This window comes from Melanerpes formicivorus, unplaced genomic scaffold (assembly GCF_026170545.1).
Source record: "Melanerpes formicivorus ecotype bairdi unplaced genomic scaffold, bMelFor1.0.p_v2 SCAF_10, whole genome shotgun sequence".
Taxonomy (NCBI): Eukaryota; Metazoa; Chordata; class Aves; order Piciformes; family Picidae; genus Melanerpes; species Melanerpes formicivorus.
Window position 1 is genome coordinate 19,826,329 of NW_027142362.1, and position 23,744 is coordinate 19,850,072.

General features: G+C 40.8%; 1 protein-coding gene across 4 annotated transcripts in view; it reads right to left on the reverse strand.

Annotated features, from left to right (window-relative positions):
- DAPK2 (death associated protein kinase 2) overlaps positions 1-23,744 on the reverse strand; it is a 50,952-nt gene that overhangs the window by 13,220 nt on the left and 13,988 nt on the right. For all 4 annotated transcript variants that reach the window (XM_068144089.1, XM_068144088.1, XM_068144086.1 and 1 more), the window contains exons 3-7: positions 13,035-13,256; positions 7,249-7,387; positions 3,753-3,882; positions 2,607-2,655; positions 1,923-1,949 (exon numbers count right to left, since the gene is read on the reverse strand). In XM_068144089.1, the coding sequence (XP_068000190.1) occupies positions 1,923-1,949; positions 2,607-2,655; positions 3,753-3,882; positions 7,249-7,387; positions 13,035-13,256 (567 nt within the window). The remainder of the gene's footprint in view (positions 1-1,922; positions 1,950-2,606; positions 2,656-3,752; positions 3,883-7,248; positions 7,388-13,034; positions 13,257-23,744) is intronic.

Genomic DNA, 23,744 nt, shown 5'->3' on the forward strand with positions numbered 1-23,744 from the left:
AACAGGTGTTTTACCCTATCTGTATTGCCACTGCCATGTTGACAGGGAATTTGGGGATAAGCAGAATGACAGATGAGACCACCTGGGTACTTCAGCCTGGTCTCCAGATACCACATCTGGTTTTATCCACAGAATAAACATTCCAGTGCATAAATTGTTTTCTCTCCCCCTACAATCATACAATGACACCAAAGCAGCTGATGCAGCAAGAGAGCACAAGTTGTCTTTGATACAATAAATTTCACCACATAAGTCACTGTTAGCCTCACTTCTTAACAGGCTTTACATACTCCCACTTAAGCTTCTGTTCCATTTTTGTTATCCATAAAGAAGGCTACAAGAAGCCACCTCACCACAGACCATGGGCATTGTTCCAAAACTAAAGCTTGGAAGCCTGCCCTAGAACCTTAGTTTCTTTTCCCTTTCTCAAAACTGCACCATGAAGCAGTTGTAATTCCACCTCCTGGGCCTCTACTGGAAGCCAAAGCCAACAGTGTTCTATTTCCTACTGATGTGGTTTTGTTCTCTGTGACATCCAGCTTTGAGGTCAGTGAAATGGGAGGGGTCTCAAATTGTAACACCTCATGCAAATGCCTTGTGCTATATCCTTACTTCCTGCCTGTAAACATCTAACAGCAGACCTCAGAAACAAAGGCTTTGCTCTTGCAACTTCACCAGTTGCTGAATTAAGGACTTGTAGGTATTGTGAGTTCTATACCTGATGCTAGCATCCATATGATTGCTGATGTGTTTGCTAAAGTAGGTGGTATCATTAAACACACCCCATTTATTCAGAACTCGGTGGAACAAAGGCTTTAACAGGCTTAAATAACAGAATCACAGAACATTAGGGTTTGGAAGGGACCTTAAAAGATCATCTAGTCTAAGCCCTATCACCAGGGCAGGATCACCTAGAGTAGTAGGTCACACAGGAACATGTTCAGGCAGGTTTTGAATGCTTCCAGAGGAGACTCCACAACCTCTCTGGGCAGCCAGTTCCAGTGTTTTGTCACCCTCACAGTAACAAAGTTCTTCCTTCATGGAAACTTGTATGCTCCTGCTTGCACCCATTGCCCCTTGTCCTGTCTAATTGGACATCTCTGAGAAGAGCCTGGCTACATCCTCCTGACACTGGCCCTTCACATTTTCATAAATATTAATGAGGTCACCTCTCAGTCTCCTCTTCTCCAGACTAAAGAGACCCAGATCCCTCAGCCTTTCCTCATAAGGGAGGTGTTCCACCTCCTTAATTGTCTTTGTGACTCTGTGTTGGACTCTTTCAAGCAGTTCCCTATCCCTCTTGAACTGAGTGGCCCAGAAGTGGAGACAATATTGCAGATGTGGCCTCACCAGGGCAGACTAGAGAGGGGGAGGAGAACCTATCTGGACCTCCTAACGACTCCCCTTCTAATACACCCCAGGATACCATTTGCCTTTTTGGCCACTAGGGCACATTGCTGGCTCACAGTCACCCTTCTATCCACCAAGATCCTCTCTGCCCTGCTCTCCAACAGGTCAGTCCTAGTACGTGGGTTTCCCAGATGCAAGACTCCTACAGGCTTAAAAATTTCTAATACCTAGCACATCATGCAAGCTGATGCCTCCCATAATAAAAAACACACTGTTTTTTTCTGATAATTTGTGTAGGGAGGCCATTTTCCACCTTTATTACTATGGCAATCATGACTAGCTAACCAGGTAAAACAGATTGCCCGTTTTTCATCTTCATTGTTCTTCAGGATGCTCCCCTTTGCTTACCTCTTAAACTTGTAAAAAAGATTAACATTTGCCCATTTGACAAAACCACTGCCCAACCCCCGTGCATGCAGCTGCTTTCTTAACTGACTACAGGCTGAGCTGTTCCATACTACTGCAAGAGAGCTTTAGGGACACTTCTAGAGCAGTGAATCTCTTGTACTTACAGTATGTAGGTGATGACGCCTATGCTCCTGAAAAAAAAAAAGGATATTAATTGCAGGGGTTCCATATGACCTGTATTCTTCTTAAAAGTATACAGCATAAAGCAGACAACAGTATCTGATGTACAGGCAGGAGAGCTATCGTGGCTATAGGTAACTGCTAAGATCTCTCAAAGTGTGGTGCTTCTAGGAAAAACTAATTCCATATACAACTTCAAGCAATGTGGATATTTGCAGGCTGTAGGTATTTCTACTCCAGCAGGTATTTACTACAGTAAATATCAGAAATACAAAGAAATAAAAGCAAGGATATTGTATTTGGGATGACCTCTTTTGTCTGCCTTCTCAGTAGACCAGATTAGTAGGCAGGTCTCCTCTGCATGAGGTGCTCTTACAAACAAAGCTGTCACAACCTCTGCAGGAACACATTTTCTTTTAAAAGTGCTCCTCTGCAGTGGACAGTGGCAAACTGTTAACTGTGCAACTTTCATCATTAAGATTTTTGTTTTCATTTTCCAGAAATCAAAAGCCTCTCTTTTAATTTAACAGAACAAAGAGTTATTAACTGCACTTAATTTTTTTCTATTTTGGTTTTCATTTGTTGCGGTGAGATGGATTCTGTTCAGACAAAAAGTAATAGCAGAGCACTCTGGGGAAAAACAAACAAACAACAAGTTTAAAACTTACCACATATCTGCAGCTAGTCCAAGAGGTTCATAGTTCACTATTTCTGGAGCTGTAAGAAAAATGTAATCAAACATGAGCAACAGAGAGAAATTTTTACCAGGGTGAATTGAGTAGCAAGTCAAGAATTACCAAGCAAGAGTAAAGGGGAGGGTGGGAAAAGGAAAGGTAGATAGTTAGAGGATGCATTGTTTATAGTTTTATAGCCCTGACAGGAATTCAAGTTCCCAGGTGCCCAGAAGAGATCATGTAGAGTGACTTGGAGCATAATGCAACTCAGGAATAAGTGTAAAGCAGCTACTCTGTAGTAATTACAGTGCAAATTATAATAAACAATAAATCATTTCACCTCTTCAGGATACAGTTACCCCTAAGAATCCGAGCTTTTCATCTGTTTTTGCCTGGTGCCATTAAAGCTACAGTTGAATAGCCCGTGAGAAACAGCCCTTGGGCAAGAGACTAAAATTACATGCCAGACTATATTGCTATCCATGTCCAAACCTATTATCTTTTTAAGAAATTTCCCTCATTGGAAAACATCCCCATTTAAGACTGCAGGCAAGAGAAAGGCAAAAGTAAGGTAATGAGTTGAAAAAGGTGCCTGTAGCTGTTGTGTTTAACTGGAATACGAATCCCAGTTCTCTCCCTGATCACCAACCCTCCAAACACGACCCCAAAACCTCAAATTGAAACTAGCAGAAGGGAGTAGTATTAAGCTAAAATTCAAGTGAGACACATCAGGATTATGATCACTGAGCAATAAAAAGACAAGCAGGTAGAAGAATATAAGGAGAGGTGGGGGTTTTCAACTCCACACATGTACAGCGTGAGGCAGTTTTATCTAGAAAGCAATGAGGGAGATACCCAAGTAATTGTGTACCCATGCACTACAACACAGACAGCCCCAGACAACAAGTACAAAAATTATGATTTGTAAGGTTTCAGAAGCTCAATCCTGAATTTACATCTCCAAATATTTATCTGGCAGCAACCTACTATCACAGGACTATTACTTCTGGTTTATTTAGGTCACCCTGGTAGAAAATAGATGGAAACTATCTCTGCCCCTCACTTTTTAACTTTGAAAACATATCTCAACTTCCTCCTGCAACTTGCAATACAAGGCAAAGGAATAGGTCATTCACTCACCCACAAATTCTGGAGTTCCAAAAATGTTTTTAAATTCAACTCCGTCTTCTATCTTGTGAGCCAGGCCAAAGTCAATGAGTTTGATGTGTGGAATAGGGATGTTCTTGTCTAGAAGCATAATGTTTTCAGGCTAAAACCAACAAAAGATAGCTCTTTGTTATTATAGTATTAATATATTGGGAAAGTAAAAGGGTTCTCAAGTGTGTTTGTTATTTCACATACACAAGACTGTAGAGAAAGAAACACATACCTGTGCCTAATCATTTCCAATTCATTCTTTTGATACAAGGATGACAACTGTGAAATGTGACATCACTGAATGGACCAGAACTTCATAAAAACAAAGCAAATCTCTTAAGAGTGACACTTTCATTCCTTTAATTTTATCTCACACAAACCCAGCCTTTTTCTATCTGTTAGCAGTCCTGAGACTATTTTCTTAATGATGGCTATTGCCAGGATGAGAAGATAGCCTTGTTTTCACAGACAGAACTGCTTGCTTCTCTGACAAGATGCACTACTAGATTATCAATCCTGAGGTAGTGTGATACACACAGTGTGGAAGTTTGGTTTATCTTGTGCCAAAAAGAAAATATATCCCTGGCCCACAGGAGTGTGTGAGATCTCACCCTGACACCACAGATTTGCCTCCATTACAACAACTGGTGCACACCTAAGAGCAGTTAACACGTAGCTGGAGCAGTGCAGATACCTGGTGCAAGGATAGGCTGCCATTGCTTGATCCTGAGAGCTGCACCACTAAGTATTTGATTGACAGTACTTTATCTGTTCTTGGAATTTACACTGGAAAGCCTCTCTATTTCTGCCCAATTGTCCCCATACTGTATGGTAACCCACTGAAAGATCATGCCCCTGCACTTAGCACCATGAATCCCATGTTCAGTTTTGGGTCCCTCATTACAAGGAAGATGCTGTGGTGCTGGCACAGGTGCAGAGAAGTCTTATGAGGAGAGTCTGAGTGAACTGGAGCTATTTAGTCCAGAGAAGAGGAGGCTGAAGGGAGACCTCATTGCTCTCTACAGCAACCTGAAAGCAGGTCGCAGTGAGGTGAGGGTCAGTCTCTTCTCTAGTATCAGGTGGTAGGACAAAAGGAAATGGCCTCAAGTTGCACTGAGGGAGATTCAGATTAGATATTATGAAAAAATTCTGTACTGAAAGAAGTGGTCAGGCACCGGAACAGGTTGCTCAGGGAACTGGTGAAGTCATCATCCCTGGAGGTGTCCAAAAGAATCTGTAGACATGGCATTCTGGAACACAGTTTAGTGGCATGGTGGTGTTGGGTTGATGGTTGCATTTGATAATCATACTAGTCTCTTCCAGCCTTAATGATTCTAAGAAGGTGGCAGGAAAGAGATAGGATTTACTGTCTGAACAGTCCAGAAAATGGAAACAGTTGGGATCAGAGGTCCCAGCTCATATACAGTGGCAAGCTATTAAAAGAACATGTAGCACTGCCCACAGCATTATAGGGGAAAGCTGAAGCTAGAACTGTGAAATTAAAGCTAACTTTTTCAACCACAGACTTTGCTTTTCTTCACAAATTATAAGTGGTATTTAATAATTTTATTTTTTCAACTACATTTCTCAGCCTTAGTTACTCCCTATCATGGTCCTATTTCACAGGTTTCAGAATAAACTACAAAGTCAATTTATCTCCCATAATGAGCTTTAATGCATTAATTTGTCATAACTTAATCATAAGCTCAAGAGCAACAGTAAGACAGTTTTATTCCCTGCTGGCAGCTGCCTGGTCTTTTCAGAGCAGATCCTAATGTGGAAACAGCTCTTGCTAACACATATTCTCAGTCAGAGCTGCCCTGGAAAAGGGAGCATGTGAATAATTTATTGTCATAGTCATTGGACCAAGAATATTTCTGCCTCAGGCTAATAAGTCTTGTTTTGCTTCCATGGATCTAGGGCATGTGTGTTCACACCAAATACATGATGTGAGCTACTTTAAAGCAGACAGAACAGACTGAAAGGGCTAAAGTCACATTCTCCATCTCTTGGACTGCTTTATTTCTTGGGAGTATAAATCACTGCAGCTCCACTGCAGTCAATGGAGTCCTGTCAAGTGAAAAATAATTAAGAATCACCCTTTACCTAATCAGATCACTGCTTAAAAATACATGTCGTATTTAAAACTAGCAAAACTCCAAACCAAATCCCTCCAGACCCTGGAGAGTTATTCTGTGAATGTGTTAGGTCATTTGATATTAATTATCAGTGGAATTACTATTTACTTATCTTTTGTGATTTCTATCTTGAATTTCTTGTAACATTTTTATCGATCACCTGATTTGACCAGTGTTAAATATCAAAAGCAGTCCAGACCAGCGTAGAAGAGCTTGCACCTATATTCTCTCAGTGGTTTCATGCCACCAGATGTTACACTTTTTTCTAATACAGTGAAAACTTTCAATCTTTGGCTTCTGGATTCACATAGTAATTTCAAAATCAAGTGCACAGCCTTTAAGTTCACACATCTCCTATGCTTTTTCACATGCACCCCATAAAGACTTGGATGGTAGTTTGCAAACTAGTTTCATAGGTTAGATGTGATCTGCAACATTTCCAACAACTACATATATGCCATTTACACCAACTCAGAATCAAGCAATTTAAGACAGAGATGGCATTAGGCACACAATTAGCACAAGGAATCAGTGTACATATCCTGTGAATCTGAGAGTCCATCTATAGCACAGTTGCAACTACTTAGCAATAAACTAACCTGCATTTAAAGTTAGGACCAGGAACACGTAATCTAGCATTTTCTATTTCCTCCTTTTAAAACAGTTCCCTCCTCTATTTTATTCTACTTTCTCCTGGGCATAAGCATATCCTAGATGTATTTCTGGAAGAAACAACGTTTGAGGCAGACAGTTCTGTAGCTGTGAGTCTGCTACTGAGAAAACACTTTTTTCTAGTCTCATGAACTTAATTTCCAAGGACAGTAGACTCACAAGCTTTAGAAAACCATGGTCACCCAAGCAGGCCACAATTAAAAGTCAAGAGAAACAGTCCCTTCTATATTGCCTTGGCCAGTTGTACTGATAGGAAAGTCAAGGACCAAAACTATAGATGGCATCCAATATTGCAGGAAGAGAGCTCCACAGGATGCTCTTTCAAGGCCCTACATAGCCAAGAAAGTACAAAGTCTTTCTGTACATCATTTAAATTTTTTACTTCTGATTGTTTTTTTAACAGAGTGCTTTGGATGATACCACAAATGGAAACAGCTGAAGGGTGAAGATGAATTTATTGTTTTCAGTCAGTAAATACAGAAGCCTATCCAAAAGTTAGCACAGGCCTGATAAAAGACATTGTCTTCCTTGGAGTACTTAGCTGTGAAGCATTTAAAATGGTCTTACCTGTTATTTTAGGCATGCTATCAGACACAGATATCTAACAAATTGTAAAAGGTACAGTCTGTCATTAAAAATTAACAATAGGTCTAAATCAGCATCTTTACCTTTAAATCAAAGTGAGCAATCTTCTTAGAGTGAAGGTAATTCACACCATCCAAAATCTGCTTAATGAATCTGGTTGCTTCCTCTTCGCTCAAAGACTCCTTCTGTGCAAGGAAGTCAAAAAGTTCTCCTCCAGAAACCCTGCAATACACAGCAGAATATGTCCTGTAATCTGCTGTAATGGAAGCCATAAAATAAATGTAAGCACAGAAAATCCAAATAGCAAAAAACCTCCATACAATTAGAAAGAGGCCAGTCTTGCAGACAATCTAGAGTTTTGGTTTCACATTTAGCATGTGCTTTTTTGCTTCACGTCTCTCCCTTGTAAATGAATTGCCCTAATTCATTGATGCTGCAAGGTTTGATTATCAAGGATTATAAAGGACCAAACAATGGGACTTTGTTCAATGACTGCACTGACATGCATATTCCAATAGGTGGACTTTGATGTTAACCATTTCAATAGCTATTTTTCAACACTTTCATTTTGGATGAGACAAAGAAAGTAGAACAAGGTGTAATAGCAACTATTAAAGAATTCCTTCTCTTTTCAGTTGCCATCAGAAACACAAAGCCTAAGTTCTGCCAAAAGAAATCTCTTTTTTTTTTTCCAGAACAGCCATCACATTGTTCTAATTCAGATTCTTTCCTGACATAACTGACAAGAAAGCATTTATTTTGTGCTGTATTTTTGAGAGCATGTTGGAAGGTATCTAGGTTTTCCCAAATCAAGGAAGTGCTAGTAGTCACTATGAGTTTTGAAATCCAAATTGCAATGCTTTCCATGCATATTTAGTACATTAGACTTCAATGTTCATGTTTGTGCCTTGTACTGAGAGGCCCAGTGCCTTTTTTTCTATATTTTATGAATGATGATCTAGATATTGAATTAGACATGGTTTGCAGTTGGCATTCAGTACTGTGCTTACATTTACAGTTTCTGGTTGACATTGTCATATTACTGTTTGTTTTTTTTCTCATTCAGATTTACTATTGGGGTCACCCACAAAGCAGCTGTTTCTCTTGAGCTCAGGTATAGCACCTGTTTATGTATCACCACTCAGACTTCAAGCACAAGACCTGAGAGATCAACAAAACAAGCTTTTGGCTCTGATTCTTGATTAAACACCTGCAAAAGAACCAGCAGGTTTAAATGCTTTGTGTTCACTAAGTGCTGTGACACATGAACAAGTGAGATCACACTGTGCACTGTTAAGATCTTTCATGCAAACTTTCCTCTGACCCCAGGCTCCAACACATCACTGGTGGTGACAAGATGATCATTCCTGCTCTGCCCCTTCCAGAACAAACTATTCCAAACAACTACAAAAACTGCAAGGAGAAGTCAACTGTAAATGTGTCAAAAGCACAAAGACATTTGCCTTATTTCTTAGCTTCTAATGTTGGTGTGGGTGCCAGCATACCTTACTGTTCCCAAGTCTGAGGCTTACACAGGGCCCATTGACTCAAGCTTTGGTTACTAGGTATTTTTTCCACAGCTCCCACATAGTAAGAAGTTGCTAAGGAACATGACACAGGACACTTAACATGAACAGAAATCTTTAAACTTAATTGCTACAACTAAACATGTTGGGGGAGGGAGAAGCTTTTATGACCTAGGAGTATGTTGCAACTGCTGTCTCTGGCTGCTGCCTCCTCTTTCCTATTAATCCCAGTTACTCAGCCTGTGAGACTCTTATCTCTTAGGTGACACATACCAAGGGTCCCAGCACTACCATCAGCCTTGCTTGACAGGATTTGTTGTATCCTTTGCACATCATAATGCTTCATACATACAGAAAAACAGTTTCACCTAAAAACTGTGGTAAACAGAAAACCTGAGGCTGTCTCCTTGCTTCCAGCTTTACTTTAGTAGGATGAATTGACAGATAAAGGACATTGGAGACTACCAAAGCTAATCCAGCCCTCTGACTATTACCCATTGCTGGTAATCCAAGCTGGATGTGATGAGCTTGATAAGAAGGGCACCAGGACAATCAAAAAGGAATTCAAGGCTCTCGGTCAATTGACTAATGGGGCAAGAGCGCAAGTGGTGTTCTGCTCAGTTCCCTCAGTGGCAGGGGTGTACAATGAAAGGAACAGCAGAACCCATGCCATCAACAAATGGCTCAAGTACTGGCACCAGCAGCAGAATTTTGGGTTCTTTGATCAAGAGGCAATTTTCACTGCACCTGACCTGCTGGACCTAGATGGGGTGAATCTATCTAGAAAGGGCAAAAGGACTCTGGCACCAGAGTTGGCAGGGCTCATTGAGAGGGCTTTAAACTAGGTTTGAAGGGGGTGGGTAATGAAACCAGTCTCTCCAGAGAGGAAACAGAGTGAGGTAAACTAGAGTCAGTGGTGAAAGCAACAGCCCAGCTGAAGTGCATGTACACCAATGCATGCAGTATGGGCAACAAACAAGAGGAACTGGAAGCCTTGGTACACCAGGAAAACTATGATGTAGCTGCCATTACAGAAATGTGGTGGGAGGATTCACATGACTGGAGCACTGGAGTAGATGGTTATAAGGTCTTTAGGCAAGACGGGCAAGGGAGAAGAGGAGGCCCTGTATAATTAGGGAATCTCTTGGCACTACAGAACTTGAAGTAAAGGATGAAAGGATTGAATGTCTGTGGGTTAAAATCAGAGGGAGGGCTGACAAAACTGACATCCTGGTTGGAGTCTGTTATAGACCACCCAACCAGGATGAAGAGGTAGATGAAGTATCCTAGAAGCAGCTAGAGATCACCAGCCCTTGTTCTTGTGGGTGACTTCAACCTGCCAGATATCTGCTGGGAACTTATCACAGCAGAAAGGAGGCAGTCCAGAAAGTTCCTAGAGTGTATGGAGAGCAGCTTCTTGACACAGCTGCTGTGTGAGCCTACCAATGGTGAGGTCCTGCTTGACCTGATGTTCTCAAATAGAGAAGGGCTGGTGTGAGATGTGATGGTAGGAGGCTGTCTAGGGTGCAGTGATCACAAAATAATGGAGTTTTCAATATGCAGGGAAACAAGGAGGAGCAGTAACAAAACCCTTACTTTGGACTTCCAGAGGGCAGACTTCAGCTTGTTTAAGCAACTAACCCAGAGAGTACCCTGAGTAGCAGCCCTTAAGAACAAAGGGGTCCAGGATAGTTGGACCTACTTCAAACAGGAACTCTTGAAGGCACAGGAACAGGCTGTGCCCACGTGCCAAAAGATGTGCCAAAAGATGAGCCAAAGAGGAAGGTGACCAGCCTGGATGGGCAAGTATCTTTTGAGGGAATTAAGGGCAAAAAAGAGGGTAGATTGCCTTTGGAAAGGGGTGGTGGTGGTGGTGTGTGACTTGAGATATGTTTAAGGATGTTGTTAGATCATGTAGGAGAAAAATTAGAGAGGCAAAAGCCCAGTTGGAACTTAAATTGGCCACTTCTGTGAAAGACAATAAAAAGCATTTTTATAAATATATAAATGCTAAAAGAGGGGCAAGAAAAACCTCCACTCTTTATTGGACTTGGAGGAGAATATTGTAACTAAAGGTGAGAAAAAGGCAGAGGTACTGAATAACTTCTTTGCCTCAATTTTCAACAGTCAGGCAGGAGGGCTTCAGGATAACTGGCCTCCCGAACTGGTAGATGGGGTCAGCAAGCAGTACAGCCCCTCTGAAATCCATGAGGAAGCAGTTAGAGACCTGCTGAGCCACTTGGATCCTCACAAATCCATGGGACCAGATGGGATCCATCTTAGGGTACTGAGAGAATCATAGAATCAGTAAAGTTGGAAAAGACCTCAGAGATCATCAAGTCCAACCTATCACCTAATACCCAACACCTCATGACAATTAAACCACAGCTCCAAGTGCCACATCCAGTATTTTTTTTTAAACACCTCCAGGGATGGTGACTCCACCACCTCCCTGGGCAGCACATTCCAATGGCCAATTACTTTTTCTGTGAAGAACTTTCTCCTCACCTCAAGCCTAAACTCCCCCTGGCACAGCTAGAGGCTGTGTCCTCTTTTTCTGGTGCTGGTTGCTTGGGAAAAGAGACCAACCGCCACCTGTCTACAACTTCCTGGTTGATTCTGTGATTCTGTAATCTTCCACACAGCTCCTCTAAGACTCAGAGCTTTGTTAACTACATGCTATTTGGAGAGACTGTTTACAAATGCCTGTAGTGATAGGACAAGGGGCAACAGTTTCAAACTACAGAAGAGTAGATTTAGATTGGATGTTAGGAAGAAGTTCTTTCCAATGAGGGTAGTGGAACATTCAAACAGGCTGCCCAGGGAGGTAGTTGAGGCGCCACCCCTGGAGATATTCAAGATGAGGCTTGACAAGGCTCTCATGCCCCTGCTTACTGCAGAGGGGGTTGGACTAGAAGACCTTTAGAGGTCCCTTCCAACCTAAACCATTCTATGATTCTATATTGATTCCACAAAATAACAGGACACAGCCCACGAAAGCTTAAACTGATGTCTATACTCCTTCAAATTTCATCTCTTTAGGCTGAAACCATACATTCTGACCAGCAAACCTCCATGTGTCAGAGGACTGTCTTCCATTCCAGGGTCTCACGAATACAAGCACACAATTCCACCCTCTGCTTTGTGCAGCAGCTGTCAGGTTTTCCCTGGTTCTCAGTGAAGATTAGGAAGACCATGTCACACAAAGACACATTCATACCAATTGGCACATGTACTAAGATAATTTGTATCCCTTTTAACTCCTCAGGTTAGAGCAGCTGCACCCACTATGAACTCTACAGAAGGAAATGCTTTGGATATAATCCTTTAACATTATCTGTGCACCTCAAGTCACTTCTGTTACAGCCCTGATCATCAACCATGAAACACCTGCAAGTGTCAAGTTTCATCCAAATTCATTGTCCTAGTGTATATGACCAGTTGCTTGATGCTTCCCTTTTTTCATGCCATTAAAAAGTCAAATAATTTTATCACAGCAGATTTTTTTTACTCTGTAGCTGACATTAAGCAACTGCAAAGTTTTCTCCAAATGCCTCTGAAACTAACACACTGACAGTAACACTACGAAATCTGAGGACATTCAAATTTTCTAAAGTACTCAAGTGCTGTAGCAAGTGGTCTTTCTCTGACCCCTCCGTCCTTACAGGTCAAATCTAGTATGCATCAGAATGGCTGAGAGGTTCACTTGTCTGCAGGACCTAAATAGTAGGGGTTTTCCTCATCACATGGTGGCACAAGAGAAGGGTAAGCAGCTTTCCTTCACTCCCACCCTGCACGATATTCATCCTCAATAGTAAAAGCCTATGGATTAAAAGAACTCTTCCCTTGTCATCCTACCCTCTTAACCCCTAGTCTCTTTTAAATGAGGAAAATACAAGGATATTGAGAAAAGCTGCAAATTGTGCAAAGGGCTTCATGGCTTCACGGCTTCACAGTATTGGAAGAGATGAAAACAGAAAGAAAACCAAAATGAGCATTTAGTGGCCACTTGTGCTTCCTCCAAGGTTCACATCAGGGCAGTATTAGGCAGACAGAAGGTAATCTCTCTGATAGTAAACTGTTTTCAAGTAGGCAACACTCCCTGGCTCACTAACGATAGCCTCAGCTGACATTAAGTTGCACCTGTATCCCCAGGGCACATGGATGAACCGGTGGGGTCTGTTTACCCAGAAACGAATTCAATTCTCCTGCCAAGATTTGTGAGGCAAGAGAATGCAACAGCTCCATTTGAACAGCACCTCTAGGTTCTGGCTGCATCTACATCCCTTTCTGGTTCTATTTACCTCAAGCCATCCTGGAGGATATGAAGCCCCCTTACTCACAGCTCAAGGATGAGGACTACATCAGTCTTGTTCTCATAGATGTCATGCAACTTGATGATGTTGGCATGCAGGATCTGCTGCAGAATAGTAACTTCACGTTCAATTTCTTCCCGTCTCACTCCACGCCGGCTGGCCCGACTCTGACGTTTTTTAATGAACTTAGCAGCGTACTCCACGCCGGTGCTTTTGTCTCGACATCTCTTCACTATAGCAAACTGGCCACTGCAAGGACAGGAAGACTTTCATATAAACCACAGCTTTCCAAGTAAGCTATTAATATACACAGCTTGATCCCGCAACCCCCTAAGCGCCACCGCTTACCATCCATGCTTGTTCTTGGTACAACAATGAGGACTGCAGTTCAAGTCACCAGAACATAACAAAGTGCCTCCTGCTGTGTGTGAAATTAAGCAAGACCAAGCAGTGTCTGACATGAAAGGAGGATAGATGCTGCCATCTCTAAAAAGCAGTTCATGTTTAAATGAATAGGATCAATCTCAAAAGGTTCAAATGACCAATCCTTCACTGGGTAATGGCTTAAGGCATTCAGTCTGCAACAAACCACTGGATGGAAATGAATGCACTGAAGTATTTGCCTTTAGAAACTGCCAGAAGATAACTCGAAGGATTGATAACCTTTGGGAAACGTACTGACCTCAAGAAATTAATTCACACTTAATTTTCTTCCTCATGCTCTTTAAAGGCATTGCTTAAACTTAGAAATGGCACTATGGCCACAGAGTTGATAGAATAGAATAGAATAAACCAGGTTGGAAGAGACCTTCAAGATCATTGCGTCCAACCTATCATCCAACACCACCTAATCAACTAACCCATGCAACCAAGCACCCTGTCAAGTCTCCTCCAGTGTTGTCGACTCCACCACCTCCCCGGGCAGTCCATCCCAATGGGCAATCACTCTCTCTGTGTAAAACTTCCTCCTGACCTCCAGCCTGAACCTCCCCTGGTGCAGCCTGGGACTGTGTCCTCTTGTTCTGGTGCTGGCTGCCTGGGAGAAGAGACCAACATCCACCTGTCTACAACCCCCCTTCAGGTAGTTGTAGAGAGCAAGAAGGTCACCCCTTAGTCTCCTCCTCTCCAGGCTAAGCAGCCCCAGCTCCCTCAGCCTCTCCTCATACGGCTTGTGTTCCAAGCCCCTCACCAACTTCGTTGCCCTTCTCCCTTCTCAACTGTCTTCTGAAAAAATAACTGTAATCAGGCTGAGACATGTCTTATCAAAATTAAGACTGAAAAACGGTCTGTAGCAAAAGCAGGATTTGAGTAATACAAATTCTATCTAAGGCAAGCACTGGGAATGAAACACTAATTGCTTAGAGGATCCTTTTGCTCCTCTCATTTGGAAGGGTAAGAGACAACTGTTCTATCTCAGAAATGCTTAATGACAGTAAGATCACCACAAACATAACAAACAAGAAAATTAAATCATAAGCTATTACTGTGTGTTTGCATTTAGTCTACACATGACACGTTAGGAGACCACTTCTATGTCAGAAAAATTAAGGGAAAAGGATGACCTGTAGCTACAGTACTGGAGGGACTTCAGCGGTCTGAATTCTGCCATAAATATACTCTCTAGGAATTAATTCCTGCCCCATCAGCAAAACAGTAAAGGGACTTACTTTCTTCCACACAGTGTGCCTGCAGATATTTGTACACTACATAGCACAAAGGTGTCTACCTCAGCACACTGCTACCCTAACATTAAGAATAACCAGTGCTGTGCCACACAATGTAATCAGCTCTTGACAAAAGCAACTCCAAAAAGCAGACAGAAATCACACTTCAACAGAAACACATTTCTTATCAATGAATATTTGATAGAATCAAACTCCTGAAAAAAAAAAAATTCCATTGCAGTTCCACCAAGGGGCAGAAAAAAAATTTTAAAGTTCTAGGAAGCTATATGGCCAGAAAGCCTTAGAAAAGTAATAGATAATACAGGGAAGCCTCTGAGAACAACATGGTCAAGTAGTTACCTTTGCCTGGCATGGATAAAGCCTAAGAGGTAGGCAAGATCCTGCCACCAAAAGAACTATCCCACCCAAGTCTTTGTCTCCTCACGTTCAGTCTGCTGATGTCCAGCTACTTTACAAACAGACAAAACAAGACAGTGAGCTCATTTTCACACCCAGAAGCAGTCCTGTTCTCCCCTACCACAATGCACTGAATGTTTGAGATCTCCTTCTGCAGAAACTGGCAGGTCTCCAGTCCCAGAATACACTTTTAATATCAAGTATTTCCTTACTCAGAGCATTACATCCAGACTTGCAAGGAAAAGATTCATCTTACAGATAACCTTAACGTTTAGCTACTGTGATTTTACCAGCCAGGATCTCTCTATAACAATCAAAAATGCACTCATTAAGTGCAAGCCTCCCATGACTACACTGTAGAAGCACTGAGCTGTTACTGTTTTCAATATTATTATGTCCTTCACTGGCTTGGTAAATGAGAGATGCAAGTACAGTTGGAACTTAAATTATGCAGTACACATTGCAATTATATTCAGTACCTTATAATTATATAATGTGCTTAGTGCTTCATTAACACAGACAGCTGGTTGGAGTCCATCTTGAAGAGGAAGAAATTAAAAATTAAGGCTGTCACTCACTTGCTCTCAAAAGCTAACACTCCATGGCAGAGGCAGCCTCTTGTTTCAAAGGATTCAAACAAAGCCAGGCAGCCTGAAGTAATTCTTTGCAGTTTTCATTTTCATATGTATCCTAAGCATTGCTCATGAGAGAAGTAGGGATGGATGGGACAGCTTTATTTAGCATTTTAGGAATGATCAAATGCAAATGGAACCCAGACTGTCATTTGTCAAATCCATTAATTCAATTCATATTTCTGCCTCTCAATTTTATCATTACATGCAAACCCTAGAGAACTTGAGAACTAAAATCCCTGCTACAAAATTCCAAATCTTGCCTTAAACATTCTGCTATAGGAGTTAATTCTGCAGTGCAGAGAGCTGTTTGTGTAAAACACTGAGTTTCATGGGCTTGTTTATTTTTTACAAGACATGTATCTTGTTTGATTGAGACTTTCTGAGGAGACATGCACGGTATTAATGTTGCTGTATTTGCTTCCTTGAATTCTCTCTGGGGACATAAATTTTGCCAGCAAAGTTTGGAGAGAAAATACTATTCCATGAGTGCTGATTATGGGAATGAACACAGTCACATTTGCATTTTAAAAGTCCAGTGATACTGTGGGGGTTGTACATTTTTGTTTATTTGGAAGGTTACCAAAATAATACTGACACAGCACAGGAATTCCTGTCTTCTCTTTTTACATACTTAGTCTGGGATAATTGTTCATCACAAAACCCATTCCCTTGTAATCTATTCTTCCCTTTTTGCACGTGTACTGTACAACTACACACTATACCTGCTCTTGTTCTAGTCTTTATGCAATTTCCCTTATCCCTTAAAAAAAGGCTTTTGCAGACAGTCTTTACTGAGTCAGTAGAAAGGCTGCAAGGCACAAGGAAAAGTAAAAATGCACCATTTCTTAGCCTAGGACATTTAAGACAGTTTCAATGTAATTACCCAACATACTGGCCATAACCCAGGCTTACCCATTTCCCTACTTGTTGCAGATCATATTTGCTCTGTCTATGTTTGTTCCAGAATTCCCAGGGTCTTTAGTAAAGCATCATAGGGTGGCACCAAAGGATTTTCTGGTGACCTTAAAGACTGCTCTCATAAAGCAACAGCTGGTATATCCACACAAGTAGCTCAATGCTTTACCAAGCACTGATACACATAAGCACACTAACAGAAGAGCTAAAGGCTGGAGAAGGGACAAGCACAAAGGAAAGTCTTTGAACAAGTGTTGAAGGGGTAGCATATTGATCCACTTCTCTACCAGGCACAATGAATAGTTAATGTAGAGACTCTCACAGCTGTGAATATGAGAGGAGGTGTCACTGGTATTTTGCAGTCAGTCACACTTTGGATTTCTTGTTGACTACAGAGTTGTAAAGTCAAGCACCAAGACAACAGCATTTATGCAACTTCCAATTCATTTGCATTCAGCACGTAAGAATCAAACAGCATTAGCTTCCCAAAACTTTCAATCTATGCTAGGAAAAAGGTAGTAGAACATAAAGTATGTCTCTATCTGACACCTGAGCTGACAGCACTGAGAAATTAAGCCATTCACTTAATTTCACATGGGCAGTCTATGGCTGATTTTATACTTGAAATTTAAGTTCACACCTCAGGTGCCCAAATGCCTTCTTCAAAATTAATGGGTTTTAGTATATCACTGAAATGAAGATGACTTGGCTCATAAACATCAGTATTTATAACACCCACAAAATAAGCTCAAAGGCTGACATGTCCTAATTTTTTTTTTTTACATGAAGTTTGTTCCCTTTCAGAAATATTTTCTCAACAGCTGTATGAAAGCCATGGCACAGATTCAACACAGGCTGTCCTCCAGTGTGGTAACAACTCCAGAGTATAAACAATAGCAGCTGTAAGCTGTCAGTTGCAATATAATTAGGTACAACATCAAATCCATCCATCATTAGTAAGGGAATTTATCCAAGCAATAAAGGTAACCTATAATTCACATAGCTACTATCATCTAAGAGACATGTCACTGAATAAGAACACAGAGACAATATTGCTGGGTGGTTTTGGAGTCTATTTTCAGAAGCATGCTTCAGAGGAACACAAGTTCAGCTTATTTAATTGTTGTGCAGTTCAGGAGAGGATGTGGGAAAGAGAGAAACTGGACAATCCAGAATAACAAGATAACTTCTTGTTCTTTTCTCAATGTTTATTTTTAATACTGGTTCTGGAGGGTAATGCTGTAGGGCAGAATCTTGCTTTAGACAATGACAGAAGTGCAGCCTGCCATTTTTGAATGACTCAGTGCATAACAATGGCATTGCTACAGAGTATTAAAATGAAGACAGCCTTTAAGCAACTGTTTGCATAGCTTTGGGTTTATATAGATCTTCCTCTGATACTCCAGGAACACCACACAGCTGAGTAGCTCTCATGAAATGCTGAAAACAAAATACTGAGATGACTGTACAGGTTATTTGACCCGAGGCTCTGAGGCCAGAGTGGGGAAAAATCAGGAAGCCAATTCTGTTATTTGAGAGGAGCAAACCGTTTCTTCCCCAAATACCTAACCTATGTTCCCTTTTTACATGTTCAACCTCTTTGTGTTCTGTCTGTAGTCATTTTAATTTCATTCATTATAGAATTCTGTGAAGGATTTTTATTATGACTATTTTTTGTAGTTGTTAAAATTTGAAATTCCCATAAACTATATGATATCTTAGAACATGTTGACAGATACACTTTACATGAAATATGTTTTCAATTTCTTTAAAAAGTAAGTGAGGCTAGGAAAGGACAGTGCTCTGGCATTACGCCAGGCAAGAGGCGACACTCAACTCCCTAGAAGTGTCAGGATAATTTACTTTGGAACAGATTTGCAAGGGATTTTCGACAGCAACCTCCCACTGACTTTAACAGTAATTAGATTCCTGCACACTTGATGAAAAATAACACCTTAGTCATTCTGTACTTAATTTCCCAAAGTCTGTAAAATGCAGGTAATGCTATTTGAAAAATGAAATACAATTACAAGGGGTGAACATACAGCTGGGCCTACAAATTAATTTAATGTCTCTAAACATCCTTAGAATTACAATTATAATCATTCCAATTTTATTCACCGGCTGATCCTGCACAAGAAAGGAAACAAAAATAAAACCTAATGGCACCTCAACCAGTCTTTTAACTGCATAGATGCACACACAGACCGCTGTGATTGAAAGACAGTTTAACCCTTCTTTTCACGGAGTACTTACAAGCTCAGCTGGGGATCTGAGCATTTCTTGGGATTCCCTTTTGTTTCCAGTCTGGGAGATGATTGTTTGAGATTGGAATTTGCAAAGAGAAGCTGCTTGGCTCAGCAAAGCCAGCAGTATACAGTCTGGCTGCTGGAAGGGGGCATTCGTGGCCCATGGCACAGAGCAAAACACAGCAATACTTTCTCCATACAGTATTTTCACTTGAATGGTGCCATAGATCTCTACTGATCTTTTTCTGATGTTGGTTACACCAGGTGTAGGAAGGGAAAAACTCCAAAAAAGGTGAAAGTTTCCTCTTTCCATTTGAGAAGAACAGAAGATAACAATCTAAAGTACACCAAGCTGCAGCAGTATTAATGGGGTAATACTGGCATCAACACATTTGGTAGCACTGCACCAGATGGTAAAGTTCATTAAACTGGAGTGGACACAAGCAAATGCTTTTAAGGGACATGGAGATGACCTCTCATGTCCCTCAATCTTCTCCTCCCTCATATGTTTTGTTGCTGCTTATTATGTTTGAACAGGGTTACACTGAGATTTTCCTAGCCTCGCTCAACTCTTGCTCTGAGGTGCATTTCTCTCACGCTTGAAACCAAGTTAAAGGCACTACAATTGGTGTGACAGCCAGCTGGCTTCAACAGTGGAACCACATTGCCAACAATGGAAGGAAATTTCTCACACCAGAAGTCTCAAAGCCACACAGTGTAGGAAGACAACAGAAATTGTATCTGATTGCAATTCAGAAGGTAAAAGACACAAGGAAGAACTTCCACATTTTTGAGCGATTCTGGTTAAACTGCTTCCTCTCCACATACTGTGGAATCATGTTTACATCAAATTACGAACGCACAGAACAGTCTCACAGCCTCCTTCCTCCACCTACCCAAAACAGGCTCTGTGTATCTAAAAGCAAGATTTAAGATGCAACAACGTATACAAGGCACCATATCACAAAACCCAGCAGTCTCCTCTAGGAAGGATTCTAAAGGAAAACCGAAAAATCAGCTTTGGCGGTATAAGAAGGTGTTCACAGTTTTAATGGAAACATGAATTTTGGTTTTGTCCTTTTTTCTTCATATTTAAGGTACTCAGTTGTGGGAATGCAAGCCTAGTTAAAAGGTTTATTTGCTATTACAAACAAACTCACAGATGTGGTTGCCTGTGCTTAGAAAGCCAAGAGACAGCTTGGAGATCTAATTTTAGGATTACTAGACTTTGAGAAGTTTGCCAGTTGTTGGCTCTCTTTCTCTAACTGGATGATTAATTATGTTTGGTCCCTACATCCTATGCAGTGTCATATATTCTCTGAGCTCTGACTCAATAGGGTATCTTTAACACTGGAAACAATTTTATTTATATTTACTGACAGCAAGTGGTTACTTTACAGTCTATGTCACAAGCCAAGCCAACTTCACCATCTGTTAGCATCATATTGCCCTTTCTCCAGCGAATAAGCTTACAGCATCCTTGGCTTTGATTTTGCATAATCTATACTCAAGTAAAAATATATTATGAAATCATCGTGTGTACATTCTTAAGTTGATAGACATAAGTATAATCACAGATCATAGTGTCCAGCTAACATGAATGCAGGACTGCTCTATATTTGAGAGGCTGGTTTATTCAGTATCAGCAAAGAAGGGTAATTTATTTGCAATTAGAACAATTGCTTTTATGTCATCAGTTTTGTTCATTGTGATTTTTTTTGTCATTGTTAAAATCAGACTGGTTTTAAATGGTGATGTCAGTGGTGCTGTCAGTTTGATCACTAGTTTTCCATCTTTTTCAGTTCTATTTCTTTTTCTTGGAAAAACAACACAAATAATTCCATCCTCTCGTGGCTGCATTTTTATCAACTTGCACAGCAAAGCCCTTGAGAATTCTTGCTGAATGCCTTTCTTAAAAAACAAACACAAATGATAAAACTGGTTTCCTCTCAAATTTAACTGATTAGAACAATTCCTCTACTACACAGAATTTTATCATTACTCTCCTCCCTCTTTACTTACACCTCAGAGATTACTTCTGCTAGTTGCAATTGTACTGGAATGCTCTTCCCAGCAGCAGACAGGACAGGATTCTGTTGGTAAATGATTCCACAATCCATTCAGATGCTCTCAGCTCACTTATGAAACACAGCTCAACTAAAAACCATGCAAGTTTCACCAAATTATGCATAAAAGGACTGTTCCTGGAAGGTTTTTGTAGGAAGTCTGAGCTCACAGCCATAAAGAACTGTAAGCAGACTATAGCAATAGTTTGTAGGGGTTTTTTTAATAGAGACTTTTTTTTTTTAGACTAAACCAAGATTTGGTAGAGCAGAAATTTAATCTGAGCTGCAGTAAACAGTATGTTCAATAGCACGGTACTTACAAAGACACTAGAATAGGATAGCTGAAACAACAGATCAGAAATATTAGCATGGCAAGGTCACTGCAGGGAAAGCATCTTGCTGTTTCCATAAGACTTTATGGAATGAAACTAAAAAAAAACCCAGAACTTTAGTCTGTTAAATACTCTGCTGACAGATCTTATAACTTCATAAAGAGCTTTAAAAGTAAAATTGTGACAAATGTCACTGTACTTCCTGTTTAAGCTGCAAATAAAAAGTGAGGTCTGGTTTGTTTGGTTTTTTTTTCCCCAAAGAAACAAAATGGCCACTTCTAAATCAACTACACAGAACCTAAACCATGGTATATTACAATAGAGTGATCTAAAACTTTACTTAATAGAGCATTTGACAGGAATTTTGCTTGGCCACTGAAAAGTAGAGAATTCTCCATGTATGTTAAAAGATACAGAAGTAAATCCAAGTCACAATATACTAAGGCTCTCTTTGGAACCTTTCCCACAAGATTATCATAGAAATATCACTGAATTTAGCACAGGCCTGTGACAGACTGGCAGAAAATGTTTATAGTATGAGAAACAACCAACATGACTTTAATGGAATGAAGCTGGAGGTGGGGAGATTCAGGCTAGATGTGAGGAGGAGGTTCTTCCCCATGAGAGTGGTGAAACCCTGGAATGGGTTGTCCAGGGAGGTGGTCAAGGCCCCGTCCCTGGAGGTGTTTAAGCCCAGGCTGGTCGAGGCTCTGGCCAGCCTGATCTAGTGTGGGGTGTCCCTGCCCATGGCAGGGGGGTTGGAACTAGATGATCCTTATGGTACCTCCCAACCCTGAATGATACTATGATACTATGACTTCATTTCAGACTAAGTGCCCAGGCAGTGTCAGGGTGAGTTCTACCCCAAGCCAGTTAATGTTACAGAAAGCAGTATCACAATATTACTACTCTAACAATATGCTAATTTTTAGACCTAACAAGATGCACTAATTTATATAAAAAGAAAAAAAATTAGCAGTGTAGCTGCCATTTTAAAATACAGTGGCATTTTCACTCAACTCATTTTTGCTATCTGATTGTACAGTATTGTACAACACAGTGACTTTACAGGGTAAGTTTCACTGCTCACAACAGGGAAGTGCTGAGCACCTTTGGACATAGGCTGCCTCTGATAATATTGTTTGTCACCTTTCACCCACATCTCTTTACAGTTCGCACAAAGGTAACAACACATCCTGGCCCTAAGAGAATCTCTGTGCCCACTGCCAGAGGAGAGTTAGAACAGCACGGGCACATGGACTCAGACAGAAGGATCTAATTTACTGGAATAAGTACAGAGCATATATATCATTTGAAATTCCAAGCAAAAGTTAATAAACCTAATGTTTCTGAAGAATGTTATCAGAGCCTATCAAAAAAGTAACATGTTATCAGCTAATTAATGCCTTAAAACAGTCTTTTGGGTCATTAGCTTTAAGTCACAAGAAACTGTCACCTATTGAATCATCACCAGGATCTTCTGAAGCTGTTAAACGTTTTTGGAAACTCCAATCACACAGCAACAAGCAATGTAGCCCTTATCAGCTGGTGAGGTTGGAGGAGCAGAGTCTGCCGTGATACAGCATGAGCCCAGCAGTTCTGCCAGGTACTGATAGCCTGGCAAGTGTTTTACGTAATTTGAAGCTCAAGAAAAAATTCACATGCTAAAAAATTTTCCCCAGTTATCACACTTAGCTTTTAGATTGAGTATCAGCTCTCAGAGTGGTAATGGACAGAGTCCAGAGACCTAGGAAGGTCAAAGCTGACTCATGCTCAGCAGGAATAGCTGATTTGATAAGCTGTTCCTTCTGCTATGTGGAACAATGTACATACCAGGAATATGCATGCAGGTTAGCAGAGTGCACCTTTGTGTTTAAAGGTCCAGCCAGATACTAACTGAATGTCATATTACCTGGGAGCAGATGAATTTTAAGACAGTAGTAGTATTGTGGTTAAATGATTTTTCTCCTTCTCTATGTACAAAATAGATGGAAGTAATGCTGGCATTTTAACCAGGGTTTGAAGAAACTATCTGCAAAGCCAAAAGCATTTAGGGTTGGTGAAAATCCCCTTTCACTGTTATTTGTGGGTTCTTATGGTCTGTCAAAATAAGCAGCGGAAGCATCTCCTTCTCATCTTATTTAGTATTTACTATATGGAAACAAACAATCTGCTCCAGCACCAGGACAGCATGGAAGCTACGTCATTTGTTCCCTCCACTCTTCCTACATAGGGAACAGATCTATGGAAATTCTCACATTGCCAAGATTATAGGTCCACAAAATTTGGATATTGGGGTTACCTGCTCTCTCACAGCAGCTGTAGATTTCTGCAGTAAGGAAACAAGTCCTGGCTTTAGCATACACAGTCACCCACTTCTGGTGTAACTGAATCTGCATTATGGGCTGCCCATAACAAACCAGTGACTCCAACCCAAACATGCCAGCACAGGACAGAAC